Source organism: Scardinius erythrophthalmus (assembly GCF_964197995.2).
Source record: "Scardinius erythrophthalmus genome assembly, chromosome: 11".
NCBI lineage: Eukaryota > Metazoa > Chordata > Actinopteri > Cypriniformes > Leuciscidae > Scardinius > Scardinius erythrophthalmus.
In genome coordinates this window covers 40,961,020-40,977,463 of record NC_138231.1, presented here as the reverse complement: position 1 = coordinate 40,977,463, position 16,444 = coordinate 40,961,020, and the positions used below count along the sequence as shown (strand labels likewise).

Genomic DNA, 16,444 nt, shown 5'->3' with positions numbered 1-16,444 from the left:
TAAATAATATAATAATCTTTTTTCTTTACCAGATTTGGACTCAGATTATTGTAATGGGTCATTTTAAATAAACCATAAAAGCATTTTCAGATGAATAGAGATCCTAAATCCCTAATAAAGAATATGGTTTTATTAGACAATCACTTGATTTTTTTAAAATTCAGTATTTTTATGACATAGCACTCCAACAAAAAAGACAAACTACTGTGCTTTTTACCTTGTTTACACAAGTCACCTTACAATTTAAATTAGGACATTTTTTCAACATTGTCATATTAATGTCATTATCATGCAAAACTGAAAATAATTTTCTAATTATACATTCATTTTCTTTTTTTAGTGGTTCGCCCAAGTAAGGCGGCGATGTCTTGTCTTTTAGAGATTCCACCAAGACTTCCAGAGTGTCCATAAGGTAGTTCATGGAAAGGTTCTTGGGTTATATCATCTTCCATGCAATCCACTGGCACATTATACGTTTCCAGGAACATGTTGTATAAAATACAGCAGGCCTTCACAGCTAAGCTGGTTTGACAGATGGACTGCTTCTGCAGACACCGGAGCCTTTGAAAACGAGATCTCAGATTATGGATGGAGCCTTGCACCACTCCAAGAGATGACTGCACTTTCTGATTATAACATACTTTTTTCTGTCCGACTGTTCCATAATCAGGGAACGGGGTCAGGAAGTGCTCTGAAAGTGGGAAGGTGGAATCACCTATGATGTGCTTGCCATGTAGGAGAGCCACGGGGTCTTCCTGCAATGCCTTGCCAATCTCCGTGGCTAACAGTACTCTTGAGTTATGCCAGGTACTAGGGTGCTCTGCAGTCACATAGGTAAAACGACCCTTGTGGTTGCAAAAAGCCATGAGTTTTATAGAGTACAACCCCTCTGCATCTCTATATACCTCTGGATCTGGCACATCAGTAGGCTTCTCAATAGGAATGAAACACGTTCCTACTACACAGAGAGTATCTGGCAACCCCACAGTAGAAAAGAAGCCCAGCACAGACATTTCTGCTTCCTCCCCCTGAGGCCAGTGAATTTCATTAGCCAAATTGCTGGTAATAATGATGCAGAATTCATCCAGCTGATCACAAATGAGTGACTCTGTGACGTGGAAGCGGTTTGCCACACTCTGGTAAGACTCTTGGGTAGAAAGAGCCCACAGAGTAGCAAGCACAGCGTGCCACACGGTCCATCCCTCTTGTCTAATGGCAGTCAATTTACAGGGTGCCAGCCGCCGTACCAACTCCTACAAACACAAAAAGAACAATTTGTTCACAAAATACAAATGAGATTAGCAAATAGTAGGAGCAGCATTAGCTTAAGTACCTCAGTTTGAGTTGGCGTCAGCTGGAAGTGACTCTTAAACTCACTTATCGTTAAGCTTTGCAGCACGGTATTGAACACTTCTCTTTCTTCCTCTCTGACACGTGAGAAAGAATAATGTTAGAGCATTTATCTAACATTTCATTATAAAGATGTCTTGACAGAAACTTTCTTTCATCAAATGCTGTGTGGATCATCTTACCTTTTTAGATTATCTATTTGTTTAGTTTTCAGCTTAATTCTGTTGAAATATAAATTATTAATTATTATTTAGTTGCTGCTGGTCATTGGCACTATCAGGAGGTACAAAACTGCAATTGGGGCACCACCCTTAATGCACAAATGCTAAAAAGAAAAACAGAAAAGTACATCTTTGTACCTAATTTACACCTAAATGGCACATACTAGTACCTGAAATGTACATATGAATACTTTAAAAGTACATATTAGTTCATTAAAATGTACATATTAGCACCTACTGCCCCAGTGACAGCTTTGTACCTTCTTTTATCCTGAGTGCTGGTGATCCTCAACCAGCAAGCTAGCAAAAGTACTAGCCAAGCTGTTTTTTAGTACATTGTGGGCAGACAGTCAACCACGTTAACCAACATTTCCAGTATAAAATGGATTTTCAACAGGCTGGGAAACATAATGAATACTTCCATAATCAAACTGTTGCAAGCTGTAGTGAGAAAGAGCGCCGTGCTGTTTGTTTACTAAATGAAGCAACAACGGCGATAATATTAAGTATTAAATATTACTGAATTTTACTGAAAGTCTTTATTCACCTGGCTTTCCGGCGAGTCGCATTTTTCTTGAAATATAAGAAATCTTCAGCATCATAACTGTCCGCTAATAAAAAAGCAATACATGTTTCCAGCGCCATGCTTTCCGGACCGGTTCAAAGTCATTTATGTATTTATTATTTCAAGTTATTTCGCTGGTGTCTGAAAGTGTCTTTGAGCTGAAATGGTTTAAAATGCCTTAAATGTTGAGGTTAGCTGGTAACGTTAGCCTGATATGGAAACATGGGAAATGAGCAGCGGTGCTCCTGACTCCTAGCCACACTTTAAGCCCCAGTTGGCCCGCTTTGGGCCAAGATATTCGGTGGGATAAAACCCCCTGGCCGTTGCCCCCGATTTGGCACGATCAACCGTGCCAGTGGAAACACGACAGGTCCTCCTGGCTCGCACTAACACTAGCTTTTAGCCCGACAGTGGTTGGCTACTGGTGCAATGCCGCCCTCTTATGGCACATCCATATATGTGATGGATTATGAGGCTTTTCCCGAATGCGATTGACTTTCTTCAGTGAATATTGCTGTGTCAAACCAATCAACTAGGCTGAAAATATCTTAAAGCAGCCCAAGATAGCTGGTCTCATCTGGTTTATGTTGGTCGCCGGCCTGGCCAGTCGGGTATTCTGCTCTGCTGGTTTAAATGCTGGTAAACTAAAACCAATAATCTGATGTACCCATCTAAAAGGTGAACGTGATTTCACCAAGTACCACATGTTCCTGGATCAACATCTTCGTTGATCCTGGAACAACTTTCCAATCAACCAATCAGAATTGAGAGACAAGTTTAAATGTCAAGTTTAGGCTTAGACCCAGGGTGAGGTGCTTCAATATCAGTGTTATTCACCTATCATTTCCCTCTGATTTTAGGGAAAAGTTTGGGTAGGGTTAGGTTTAGGGGTAGGGATAGGGTTAGGAATAAATTTTGGGGCAGGAATGTTATTCCAGGATCAACAAAATATGTTGATCCAGGAACATGTCTTACTTGGCCAAATCATGGTGACCCAATCTAAAAACCAGCTAACCAATTTAATTAATTAATTAATTCGTTACATTTATATAGCGCTTTATCTGAGACCTCAAAGCGCTTTACATAGAAGGGGGGAATCTCCTCAACCACCACCGAGATTCCCACACAATTTAGTCTGGTTTAAGATTTTTTTTTTTTTTCAGCAGTGATGGCATGAAAACATCTTTTCTCAATCTATTAATTCAATCATAAAGCAAAATCAAATTCCATCGATAGATGGCACCAGAGTAATACAATCTGATTTATTTATGCTTCATCGTAATATAGATCAGTCTCAGTATGGTTCAACTGTTAATAAATTCCACATTATTTACAATAAAAAAACATCAAGTGTCTCTGTCTGAGTTGATGTGAGAGACAGAGTAAAAAGGAGAGGAAGTGATCATGCTCAAACCCTCCTCAATAACCTTTGCCATTTCCTCTTCAATCCCCCATTGACCTGAATGATGGTGGCAGCAGAAAATAACAAATAAGAGCTACAGTGATGAGCCTGCTTACTTCAGCCTTGAGAGATGCTCTTACCGTCCTGCGTTAATCAGACACAGTTAAATATGCAGGGAGTAATTGTGTAGGTCACAACCCTCATCTTAATTTACACATTATTAAATGGAGGTTATATGCTCTATAAGGCCATAAATCTGTATAAAAATCAACTATAACAAGTTGCATGAAAATTAAGAAATTAATTTTGTTTCATGCCCAAATATATTATGTAAATTTTCTTTTTACAATGAGGGTCATGGTTATTTTAAAACTGGGTATTCAGTAGTAGAAATTGTAAAATAAAGGTCATGTCCATAAATATTTAATATTTGTGTTTATGGTCCCAGTGCATTTGTAGGCTAATCGTTTGAAATAAAAATTTGACCCTATACACAATTAATCACGCAAGACTCTATAATACTTGATTCTGACTGGTCGATCCGATATTTTCTAACATGGCGTCGCTGGATAGGCTATATATCAATCAAACATTTTGCCCGGGTAAAATGTGTTAATATTACTGAGATATTTTTGCAGAGTTCGTCTGCTTATTTTGTACACTTTAATACACTCTTTCTTTTTTCTTAGAGGAAGTTCAGTATGAATGTAATTAAGGAGTAAACAAACATTATCATTAGCAAACAGCGAGTATTAGCATATTGAGTTCAGTGCGTTACAAGATAGGCTATAAGAATATGTAGTGGCTTAAATAAGTGGAACAATTTATTCATTTTATCCTATGCTTTCTGTTATGTTGCACTGAGCCATTCAGATGCTAAACCCATTTTAGAAATAGACTTGAATGCAGTTCATCACTGATGAAGATGAAGCACCACAGTGAAGCACTATTTCCCCACTGAAATCTTGTGTATTATTTTCCTCAAGAGGCTTTATAGCCGTCTTATCCAGCTGATGGGCAATGCACTGTACCCAGAGATGAGTGGGCAGGGGTGCCCAACAGGGTCAGATGTTTCTGCCCTTATGCCATAGCCCCTTATTCAAAAGCCCTCATTCTGCCAGACCCCCCGTGTCTGTGTAAGCCTTGCCGAATGTGATCCCATTGTCTTATTAAAAAAAGCTACAGGGAACAGAAGTCATCCACCTTAGGATTCTGACACACCAATCAGCATCTGCGATGTCTCCTCCAGCTGACCTCTCATATGACCTTTGTAATGGGGCGAAGCATTTAAGAATGATCAGCGGCAAATGGAGGCTGGAATGGAGAGCTCTGTAGCCATCAGCGGTGCTACTGCTAAGTGACCACTGTGATGAAGTGATTTTATAATCATAATACCATAATCCCATGATCTTCAGACTTTAACCCTTATGAGGTCATAATGGCCCCTTTCATTCAGCAACACATGTTGGCTCTTAAGTGAGAGTTCTCTAATTATAAAGCTATATTACTTCAACAAAGCACCATATTCAGCTTTAGCTAATTTACTATCTGACAGCTTTAAAAGGTTTGCATAACTACCAGTTGCACTAAATAAGAATACTATGTGTGATGGAGAGCAGATTGGTAGGAACCAGAGACACAAATCAAACAAGTTTAAAGATAAAAATTTGCTAAGTGAACCTAATTTGTGTTAAATCAACAATATTTCATTTATATCCCAAATATTATTATGATATAATAACAGGTGTGTATATATTATTATATGACTATTATCAGCTAGTTGATGATTTTTCTTGTTGCAACACACTTGACATGCAATTACGGTATTTGTTTTCCAGTATTTTATCAAATTTGTACAAATTTTAACTAACAAGAAACAAACTAACACATTATAATGACTTACCAGTTATCACAATCAATATCTTTATTTTTCCTTCAAACTAATTTTGAGCAATATTGAGACCATTTTAAATAATTAAAAGGCAGAAACTTACAAAATATTACATTTTACAAAAAAAAAAAAAAAAAAAAAAAGAATTATTTTCTTAGTCAATTACAATTAAAGCTCCTTGGAATAGATTATGATGCTTGGACACAAGCCAGAGGGGTGGTAATGAACTCAATTCACATTGCTATATACATTGCTGTACTAAATAAATTATACATATAAATATATTAATTATACAATAAACATTTTTAGAATGAAATGTCTTTTTATTAGTTGAAATAAAATTACAGCTTTACAAAAGGTGAAAATATTAGACTTTTTTGTTCGTATACGAATTCTCCATAAGAGCGATCATCAACAGACAAGAATGATTTCATTTCTAATCACAGGTCATCCAAAATCCTAATGTCAACTTTTAAACAAAATGCAGCAGCAACATTCAAGGTTTGTTGGATTTCAAAGCCCCATACTGAGTTTCAGGCTCATTGCTTAAGGTCCAAAGTCACTGCTCTGATTCTTATTGGGGCAAAACGTGATGTGGGATAATCTCATATTTTCCACCAGTTTCCCCTCATCCTCTCTAGGGTTCTTGTCAGGGAAAGTAAGCTCGGGTCATACGTCTCAAAAGTTTTTTCAGCTTTTGCGTCAGTTCGTCGAGCACGTGGCCATGAAATTCGCCTGGTTGCTACATTTGGCAGTCAGGTCAGGAGTAATGACTTTCACCAATGCTTAACGGATAATGGCGTTGCAGGGATGAAAGCTGTCATTCTTGTTAGACATTGCACTCATGAGCCGCGTATGAAAAGGCTATTTTCCCCCACATCTTCCTGTACGATCATATGATTGGACAAATCAAGCAAAATGCGCTTATAGCTCGGCTCCATAAGACCAAAAAGCCAATGCGGCTTAAACGGATGTGTTGTTACGATTACCTACATTTAGATTAGCTGCTAATGACTGGGGAAACGGGTGCTTTGCAATCCAAGGAAAGTCCACATAGCCATGAAAACAACGAGCCTGTCAATCCCTCCAAGGAAGGTTTTAGGAGTTAAGCACAATTAACATATTTTAATAGAGGTATGAGGAAACTAGTAGATTGGAAACTATTTCACAACCACAAAAGAATGCAAGGGGTTTTCTTATAACTCACTCTTTACATAATTTAACACTCAGCAATGGGCAAATAAAAGTTTCCTCTGATATATCGTTAATTCAACTTTCTTATTTCATGCGTAACTCTAATTAGTCTAATTTGTTCGTCAAACATTTAAATGACAGTATCTAACCATACAATGAGGTGAAGACTATGGCAACTCCATTGTAAAAAGCATAAAAAGCAAACAAGCACATGGTTCATCTAAAAGGCTTCATGTTGCCTCTGCCATCCTTTACTTTTCTCCTCTACTCACTGCATGCACCTTTGACCCTGAATAAGGTATTTGTTACAAGACTTTTCTCTAATGCACATGGAGTGCTTCCAGAAGTGGTACATTGCCATGTCATTTATTTGTGTGTGTGTGTGTGTGTGTGTGCGCGCATTCGTTAGTACCTAGGAAAATAGAGAGTATAAAATGTAACATGCTCTCTCAAAAATGCAGCATAACCAGTTTCATGTAAAAGATAAAGCAACTTTTTCTCAGGATCACATCTTTTTCATACCTTAAATACAATAATATAATACCAAAATCCTTTAATTACTGAAAAGCTCACTGATCCTCTCTGAAAAACAGAATTATGTCTTAACAGCTAAGCAAAAAAAAAAAAGCACTGAACCTAAATCAATAGTGCAAATCACAAATAGTGCAAAATAAAAGAAAAAAAACTTCTGATTTAAGACAATGTGATCACAGCAGCTGGAGAACATCAGTCTTTGAACCGGGATGTGCTCGGAGTCCAGGAGAAGACACAAACCCCGTCCGTCCATGATAAAAGTGCCTGTTGATTTAGCGGGAGAGGTGAACTAAAGATGCCTCATCTCCACTCAGCTGAATTTGTCCTGGATATTCATTAGGCTGCTGCTGGACTTTGCTCTATTGGCTGTGGATCAAGATGAAGGAATAGATTAAAACCAGACTGGCAGGAGATGCAGCAGAATATTCACTACAAAGTCAGAGACTTTGCTCAGAGCATTAAGAACACAGTTTGTGTATTACACGCTTTGAAAGATGCTAAAAGTAGTAGTCTTGGTGATCTGAGCCAAGTACTGTCAGCAAGTAATTGACCATAAAACCGAAAACATGCACAGTTAACACCGTCGAACACCTCCTTTTCCTTGAACCTTCTGCAGAGACAATTTGAAGAGCTAAGCAAGTTACTCACGGTGTATGAGCTTGCGTTTCTTTTGTTCCGAGTGCAGGAAGCTGCTTAAGTAGAAGATGATGGGGAGGAAGAGCATGAAGCTGGACACCGCGATGACAGGCACCGTCTCTTCCCGAGGCAACGAGCATTTATAGTTTTTACTCCACAACCGCCGTGTCATGTTCATCTGAGAAGCAAGCGAGGTAATCAGTTTCACAATATCTAACGGCTCCATCTTTATCTGACAAAAAACATTTTCTTTTCTTTGTTGGATCAGTGTGTTATATTACATAACTGCATTAGGCAGACGATTTCATCCAAAGCAAATTACAATGAATTTTATCATGCATTCTCATCCATTCTGTGTGAATGGTGTGAAATGCTACTGTTTATTAAGACTGGAATACACTACATGACTTTTAAAATCTGATCATATTTTAAACATTAGGCATTAAACACTTTTTTATACTTTTTTACGAATTTGTAAATGGTTAGAGAGGAAAACTGGCCGTCATACACAACCAGATTTTCAAGGTGTCCCAAACACAACAAACTCACATAAGCTACGTCCCAATTCAGAGGCTGCATCCTTCAAATGCAGACTACAAATGCGTCCTTCATTTCCTAGGCCACAAAGGACAGAACGAGTGGATCCTCTCAGTCTCTCACTTCCACCAATATGGATCAATGATTTTGATCAGATTTTCTGTCCAATCAAATGCCCTCTAGAATCTAAAGCATCCCGTCCCCTACATTATAAATAGATGTGTCTAAAATGGCTCATTTGTTCACACATTTACAATTTGCTACATGGTGAACAGCACATAGTGCACTACGTAGGGAATGAGGAAAGATTCAGAGAGTGTAAATATGCTTTACATTGGGGCGAATAAAGTCTGGTTTCACATTAGTATCACAGCGCACACACAGTCTGCTCTGGTCCAGAGACATCATAGCACAGAGCGGATCATATGCGCGAGTCAGAGCATACCAGATAATGTATCAGACCCATATGAATTCTGCACAGAATGCTGTATTTTCAAGCGATATGGAGGAGATTAGGAGGAGAAACGGTTAGAGATTAGGAGGTAACTGCGGGTTTACCAAGATCAACGGCTCTGACCAAGCAGTGATATAGACGAAACGCTATTGGCTCTTAAAAAAAAGAGAAGGAGCTGTTCGACATGTCCTGTAGTATTTTTTTTTCCTAAAATGGAAGTCAATGGCTAACATCAACTGTCTGGTTACCAACATTCTTCAAGATGAATGTAGAAGAGAATAGAAGAAAGAAACTTGTACAGGTTTGGAACAACTTGAGGGTGAGTAAATCATTTTTGGGTGAACTATCCCGAACATTGCTGGGTTCGACCTTCGCGGACTTCGAAGTTGGGGAGCAAGGTCCTTCAAAGGATGCAGCCTCTGAATTGGGACACATCTACAGAAACATGTTTCTCATTGGAGGCGTGAAAAATGAAAACATGTTTTCTAAAATCAGCTCAAAATATCAAACATGTTTGATATCTTCCAACTGGATGGAATCCTAGTCTGAAGCACAAAAAAAAAAAGAAGTCTGTGCCCATCACAAACCACTCCAACTTCCCAATATTTGCAGAATCAACTAGCGTCGACTTGTCCAGACTGAAAATTGGGGTAAAATGAGTGTACAAAAGCATTGTTACAGATGTATTGCTAATGAGGGTGATATTTTACAATTCTCCCAAACTTGCACATTGTAAAACTTACAACTTTTGGATGTTTTTGTCAAATGACAGGGTTTGTGTATAGTGGGTACTTACTGCGTCTTCTATATCAATGCAGAGTGTTTGGTTTTTCTCCATTCTACCATAGAGCTCGTTCAACCTTTTGTATGAGGCTTTGCAGTCTTTGCACAGTTCGGTGTGGTTCCCCTGTTTAGAGAACAGGAGACTCTCAAACTCAAGGATTTGTTTTAACTGTGCTTGTACTGATCTAAGTGAGCCATTCGATATTACCTGATACTGCTCAAAGCAGGTGAGTGACTGATTCAGAATGGCCATGAAGTACACAGTCTCATTGGTGAGAGCCTCACTATCATCAGTCAGACATTCTAATGAGGAAAAATGTGAATTTTACACACGACACAATTTCTTCATATTGCAATTGGTGAAAAATATATCATCTGGTTAAGAGTGAAAATGAAAGAAACATGGCTAAGAGAAAGGATCCAGTCTAATGCCAATTTCAATCGAACCATACAATGTTTCAGGTTATGTTACTTACGACTGCATTCTGCTGATTCCCAGATCTCTTCCATATTGCTGTAGAGGGTATAGAGCAGCATCAACCTATCAGAACGCATCAGGCTGTCATGACAACTAACATTTCCAGGGCCCATCTATGAGAAGACATAATTTAGTCACAAATTATTAAGCATTAACTTCTACATCTGCAGACCATAACTTATTAGGGGTTCAAGCATGAAATGCTGAAACCCTATTGTAATTGTAAGGATTTGTAAAACTGATCGTGCAGGCCAAACCGTAAAGCCTAGTGAGACTTGAAACCTGGCCAGATGGTAGGCCTCAATTTGGGGAGAACCTATCAGAGTATGACCCTGATTGGCCCATAGGTGGCGCTACAGCAACCAAAAGTCGCTCATAACTCTTAGACCATTTGTCCTTGTGATCCCTGGCTCAAGGTGGACAAAATGTGTATCTCCAATTTCGATTTAGGCAGGAAAAATATGAAGAGTTCAGATGTAAAAGCCTCTAAGTGCCATCTGAAATTTTCTTCTAGAATGGTCATTTTTATCAGGCTTGTATATTTAAGTTCAATAATTTCACTTAAATGGCAATGCAAATTACCTATTAAATGTCATTTAAGTGAAATCACTTAACATAAATATACAAGCTTTATAAAAATGATCATTCTAGAAGAAAATTTCAGATGGCACTTAGAGGCTTTTGCATCTGAACTCTTCATATTCTGCCATGTTGAATTTTGTCCAAAACCTATTTTTGCAAACTAGTCCTAGGTTGTTTTCGTCCGATCGGAACCAAACCAGTCTAGGACAATTCTCTGGACTCTCTAGATCAATAATTATCAAAATAAAAGTTGAACTTTTGCATTTTTCGTATGGCTAAAACAGGGTCATTTATAAAATGAGCGTGGCAAAATACACTCAAAAGCCTATAAATCCTAAAACGAAAACTCAAAGTTTCACAAAAATTTGTGAGCATATGTGACATAACATTGTTAACAAGCATGCAAAATTTCATAGGTGGCGCTATAACTGTTAAAAAGCTTAAAAAAACATGTACCTTCTATGGTAAATCGCCTGTATTGGCTGTAAATGGTCTTTTCCATCTATGATGTCAGTGGTTAAATGCTTGCCAAATAAAACTTAATGTCTTTTTATGCATGTGTGCTTAAAGGCCTTAAATGCTTGAACCCCGATAAATGCTGCTTGCAGCTTTAATTTTATAATAACATGTTATAATAACAGTGTGTGTACAGTGACAAAACACCCACTAACCTGCATATATCAAAATTGGTTAATCAAAATATATTATATTAATCAAAAGTTAATCAAAATATATACAAGTATGTACTGGCATCTTTAGCTATTTTGTTCAGTTTAAAAAGGTGCAATAGCAAGATGACAAAGATGTTCAACTATTCAGAAGGACTCAAGTTAATTTAAATTAACTTAAAATAGCTCTATAAGCTCACTAAAACATTCCAGAGTCAGTGTGAGTCAGGCAACACACTGAACACACACACAATCACGAGACATGACATGAGTGCATGTGACCAGTGGTTTACCAATTCTGTCAAACAACCTTCAAACCATGTATAGGCTCGTTTAGTGTTATAGATGGACATTTAGAGTAAATTAAACACTTACTTGGTCAGATGATATATTTGTATTTATTTCCGTCAGACTTTTGAAGTGAGTGTAACAGTTCTGACAGACTTTGACAGGTCGTGCGTAAGACACCAGGCAGTTGGCGTAAGTCACGTAGCGTTCACCGTAGATATGAAGCAGTTTAATACAATACTCGTTCACTTCCAAGTCATCTGGAAACGTAGATGAAAGACTGAGAGAGTAGAAAAGCCCCAAACCGCTTGCCTGCGATACAGGCAGCTTTAATGCGGCATCGACACTCATTCCCGATGGGTAAACCGAACAGTTAGCAACGTTAATTAATGTAATCGTCCATCCTGAAAATAAGCATGATACCACACATGTAAATTTCGTTAACAAATCCATATCTTTTTGGACTCCAAATACAGAATGCTGTTGCTTTGCCTAGACTCTGCACAGCTTCCTGTTTTCCTCTTGCTTGCGTCTCGATCACATGACTATGGAAATCTCGCGATGGACGGGATTTTAAATGACAGGTGAAGTTGAAAGAAGCCCATTTTCGGCAAATTCCACTTGTTTTGTGTCTATACAATTTATTGTTTAAATTAAACTATTCGCTTTAATTTAGATAAAAGCTATCTCATAGATAGGATCATATTGCACAAGTAGGCTAGTCTAATATAATTAATTCAGTAGCATATAAGTCAGTGATCTCTGCCCATGTACGTAGGCTATTTAACAAAAAAATATATTTGTGATGCACATTTCTTTTATGAAATATACATTTAACATTACTGTATTTAAGGATCATCTTTACACATCTACCGCGCTTCAGAATAGGACTTTCCGTCGGTTTTAGATCATGCACATATTATAATAGGATAGTCTCTATTTGCTTTAATTATCACCACTAATATGAATCAATTCAATGTGAATTTAAAATGTCTGCAGCCTCAGAAATAACAATACCTTGCTATGAAAATTTGGAATAAGCACCTTAACTGTATTCTTTTTTCATTATTTTATTATCTGTGTGTTTGGAGACAGATTTACACGCACGCGCTGCATCCTCTCTCTCTCTTCTCGGTTTTTGACACCGCGTGCAATTTTGCGAATGTGTTAGCGCGCGCACGCGGCCAAAAAATAATTACGGAGTCAAGGTAAACGATCTGGGCTCCGATTCTGATTGTGTTAATTGTCACAAACCCTCGAATCAAGCCACTGCAGTCAATGGTCTTTAATGTGAAATTAGTGCCTCTTGATAACTTGCAGTCCGCGGCAATTCTGCAGTCATGAGAGCCTGATGGAAATGGGGGACTCAGAATGCCTCGCATTAAGGGCTATTCTACTGCGCGCGCTGATGTCTGAGGGTAAATTCGCTGGTTTATGTCGTGGATTGTGGCATTAGCTCTCCACTACTGCAGCACTGTTATTGTGATAGCCTTAAATTGGATGATCCAAGTCACCCAAGGCAGCTGATTTCAGCGGTTTGCAAGCAGAATCATACTGTGATGCCAAGGACGTTTGCAGTGAAAATAACCCCTTGTCCAATTTTTTTTTTTTTTAAATCACATAGCCCTACCTCACATGCCCTGGAAGAAATAGCCTAATAAATACGATTATTGATCAGTAGGAAACTAATCAGGTTTTTATACCAGACAGGCCTACAATTGCCATGTGCATTACGGACTTCATTTGAATGCACAACGGAGACAATTGAGCGAGGACAAAAATCACTAATTAGGCTGCCTAAGTGAAGCATCTCCATCGACTGGAGAGCTCTCAAGCAAAGGGATGAGCCTGGATAGCTTGGCTTATATTTTGAAAATTATAGAAGTGCGTGTGGCTAAAGATTGTCCTAATGAATTCTTAAAACGAAAAGCAGGTTTTCAAGAAAATGATTTCATCTGATCCTCACAATCATTTGTGAAAGAAATGCATGCACATATATGGGATGCGATCGTGATTATACATTAACCCGAGACCATATTAAGGCGTTTTAAATCCTAAAACAACATTTTGGCATCCGTATTAAACTTTTAGATTGGCTACACAACTAGGATTTTCTTTATCGTTTATCTATATCGTCAAAAACTTTATTGTAATAATTGACAATTGATGATTTTTTTTTATTTGTCCAGATAAATATAATTCAATGTAGCCTATAAAATGAATCTCGTATATAGGGAGCAGTTAAGGGTTAACTAAAGACTGTGCGCTCTCTAAACCTGGAGAGAGAGGAGCTGTAAAGTTATGCAGAAGTTATTCTCCATCCTTTGGTCCGTCCCTAATCCCCCAAAACCGCGTTCTTTTATGCGAGGACTGTGCCTCTTTTCTTGTTTTGCGTTGCCTATACAACATAAAGTCAGACTGCATTTAATGCTTATGGCGGGATGTGAGGGGGGATTTTGCAAATGCGAGGCCCCTTTCGCCGAAATATTGCTCTCTAAACGTCGTGTGAGTCTACCAACCCAACGCGACCCCAGATTCTCCCCCCGGTGTCTGACTCGAATGACAAACCGGCCTGATTTCACTGCATCGCTGGGAAATGTTGGGGCTGATAATAGAGATTTCGCTTTCATTTTTTACGGTTGACTTGGTTATTGTTGCTTTTCTTTTGCCCTGATTCCTTCCAGGGATTAGGCCTGACTTCCCCACTAGCAGCGGCCAAAGTGGCCCGAACTGGGGATGACAACTGACGAGGATCAAGGCTTGGGCTATTCTGCCCTCTGAGAGGCAATGTGAACTGAGAAGAGCTACAGGAGAAAAGCCCTTGGACAGGAGAAACGCGCTCTCAATGTTCAATGAACGGATCCCACTAAATAGCTTAGAAAGTCCTGCAGCCTAATTAATTACAGCTAACTTTCTCGTTAAAACGTGAATATCAGGACAGGACCTCACTCATTTGCATGCTATAGATGGTGGTCCTATAAAAAAAAATAAGACTTGAATCAGGCAGCATTTAAAAGAAAAGCACAACTGCTTCATTTAAAGAAACTGTGAACACAAGTTTTGATAGGCTAGATCTAAGTTGGATAAAAGCTTTATAGTCTTTTATAAGTATTATTTGTAGTGATGTCATGACTGACAATCCTCTCAAACATAAATTTATCACAACAATATTTAACATAATATGGCAACATATATAGCCTATAGACTGTTTTTTTTTTTTTTTTTTTTTTTTTACCCCAACTGAGACATGGGCTGGTCTTAGATGTGATTACTGCAGAACTACACAATAATCTAAAATCTATATAGCCTTTAAAAAAAAAAGAAAAAAAAAAGGTAAATGTAGGTCTATGTCCCTGCTTTAATAAAAAACTCATATCAGCTTGGCAGTGAAAGCAATCTCAGCCTCATCCGCTGGTAGTCCAGTTGATCCATCATTTAGATCAGTTTGGACCAGCTAATGACTAAGATGGTCCAGCTGGAATAAAAATGTAAAACCAGCTACTATTAAAAGGTTAACACATACTCACAGCCACTTTATTAGGTAAAACCAACAAGGTTCTGGAAACATTCCTCTGAGATTTTGGTCTATATTTACACGCTAGCATCACGCGGGTGCTGCGGATTTGTCGGCTGCACATCCATGATGGAAATATTACGTTCCACCACATCCCAAAGCTGCTCTATTGGATTGAGATCTGGTGACTGTTGAGGCCATTTTAGTACAGTGAACTCATTGGCATGTTCAAGTAACCAGTTTGAGATGATTTGAGCTTTGGTGCTTTATCCTGCATTAGAAGATACACTGTGGTCATTAAAGGATGGACATGTTCAGTAACAATACTCAGGCTGTGGCTTTTGAACAATGCTCAATTGGCACTAAGGAGCCAAGAAAATATCACCCACACCATCAATAGAAGATTCCAGGATCCATGCTTGCATGTTGTTTACACCAAATTCTGACCCTATACTGAATATCACAGCAGAAATCGAGACCAGGCAACGCTTTTTTCAATCTTCTGACAGTAGAGGCACCAGGTTTGGTCTTCTGCTGCTTTAGCCCATCTGCTTCAAGATTTGACGGTTTGATGCCGTTCAGAGATGCTCTTCTGCACACCTCGGCTGTAAGGAGTGGTTATATGTTGCCTTTCCAATCAGCTCGAACCAGTCTGGCCGTTCTCCTCTGACCTCTGGCATCAACAGGGGATTTTTACCCACAGAACTGCCGCTCACTTGATATTTTCTCTTTGTCGGACCATTCTCTGTAAACCCTAGAGATGGGTGTGCGTGAAAATCCAAGTTGATCAGCAGTTTACTTTCTGTCACCAACAATCATGCCACGTTCAAAGTCACTTAAATCACCTTTCTTGAAGTTCACAGTTTGAACATCAGCAGATCGTCTTGACCACAGTTGCTGCCATCTGATTAGATGTTTGTGGTAACAAGCAGTTGAGCAGGTGTACCTAATAAAGTGTCCTGTGAGTGTATATGGGTTACTACATAGCTCTAACTTTATATGACATGTGCCATGATAATAGCATTATGATTAATGATCATAGAGCCGTTTAAAAAACACTGAACCTGAAAGATTTTGTTATTTTTGTGTAAGTTTTGTATGGGTGATGTTGTTGAAACCTCCACTCGGTAATGATTAGTTGACCCATATTTGCTAAACTTACTCTAAATAATGTCTTCTCAAATAGCATTTGTGATTTTGTTCATTGTTTTACTATTAAAAAATGTACTAAATTGCTGTTGCAGAACTGATTGGCAGCACTAATCAATGACGTTTTGAGTTCGTCTCCCTCAACTAGACATGTCAGAAGAAGTTAATCTTTGTTGACGGTGTTGTGCTCTACTGTCT

General features: G+C 38.5%; 2 protein-coding genes across 2 annotated transcripts; both read right to left on the bottom strand.

The window, feature by feature from the left end:
• Positions 1 to 93: 93 nt before the first annotated feature.
• On the bottom strand, positions 94 to 2,564 carry LOC308698388 (uncharacterized protein). The gene is made up of 4 exons (XM_081378409.1): positions 2,119 to 2,564; positions 1,533 to 1,571; positions 1,334 to 1,427; positions 94 to 1,253 (listed from the first exon to the last, which is right to left on the bottom strand). The coding sequence occupies exons 1-4, from the start codon at positions 2,214 to 2,216 to the stop codon at positions 324 to 326; spliced, it is 1,161 nt and encodes a 386-aa protein (XP_081234535.1). The 5' UTR covers positions 2,217 to 2,564; the 3' UTR covers positions 94 to 323.
• A 3,171-nt stretch (positions 2,565 to 5,735) lies between these two features.
• Positions 5,736 to 12,126, bottom strand: ostm1 (osteoclastogenesis associated transmembrane protein 1). The gene is made up of 7 exons (XM_081379313.1): positions 12,076 to 12,126; positions 11,671 to 11,987; positions 10,044 to 10,158; positions 9,776 to 9,870; positions 9,581 to 9,691; positions 7,806 to 7,971; positions 5,736 to 7,523 (listed from the first exon to the last, which is right to left on the bottom strand). The coding sequence occupies exons 2-7, from the start codon at positions 11,932 to 11,934 to the stop codon at positions 7,468 to 7,470; spliced, it is 807 nt and encodes a 268-aa protein (XP_081235439.1). The 5' UTR covers positions 11,935 to 11,987; positions 12,076 to 12,126; the 3' UTR covers positions 5,736 to 7,467.
• Between the last annotated feature and the right edge of the window lie 4,318 nt (positions 12,127 to 16,444).

Bases quoted from the DNA above. Each gene is read 5' to 3' on its own strand.
- LOC308698388 (XM_081378409.1), bottom strand. From the start codon at position 2,216: ATGGCGCTGGAAACATGTATTGCTTTTTTATTAGCGGACAGTTATGAT. The intron at 1,428-1,532 runs GTAAGATGATCC...CTCACGTGTCAG, and splicing joins CAAATAGATAATCTAAAAAG to AGAGGAAGAAAGAGAAGTGT. The intron at 1,254-1,333 runs GTACTTAAGCTA...TTGTGTTTGTAG, and splicing joins TGACGCCAACTCAAACTGAG to GAGTTGGTACGGCGGCTGGC.
- ostm1 (XM_081379313.1), bottom strand. From the start codon at position 11,934: ATGAGTGTCGATGCCGCATTAAAGCTGCCTGTATCGCAGGCAAGCGGT. The intron at 9,871-10,043 runs GTAAGTAACATA...TTTCCTCATTAG, and splicing joins GGAATCAGCAGAATGCAGTC to AATGTCTGACTGATGATAGT. The intron at 7,524-7,805 runs GTGAGTAACTTG...CTTGATCCACAG, and splicing joins GAAACGCAAGCTCATACACC to CCAATAGAGCAAAGTCCAGC.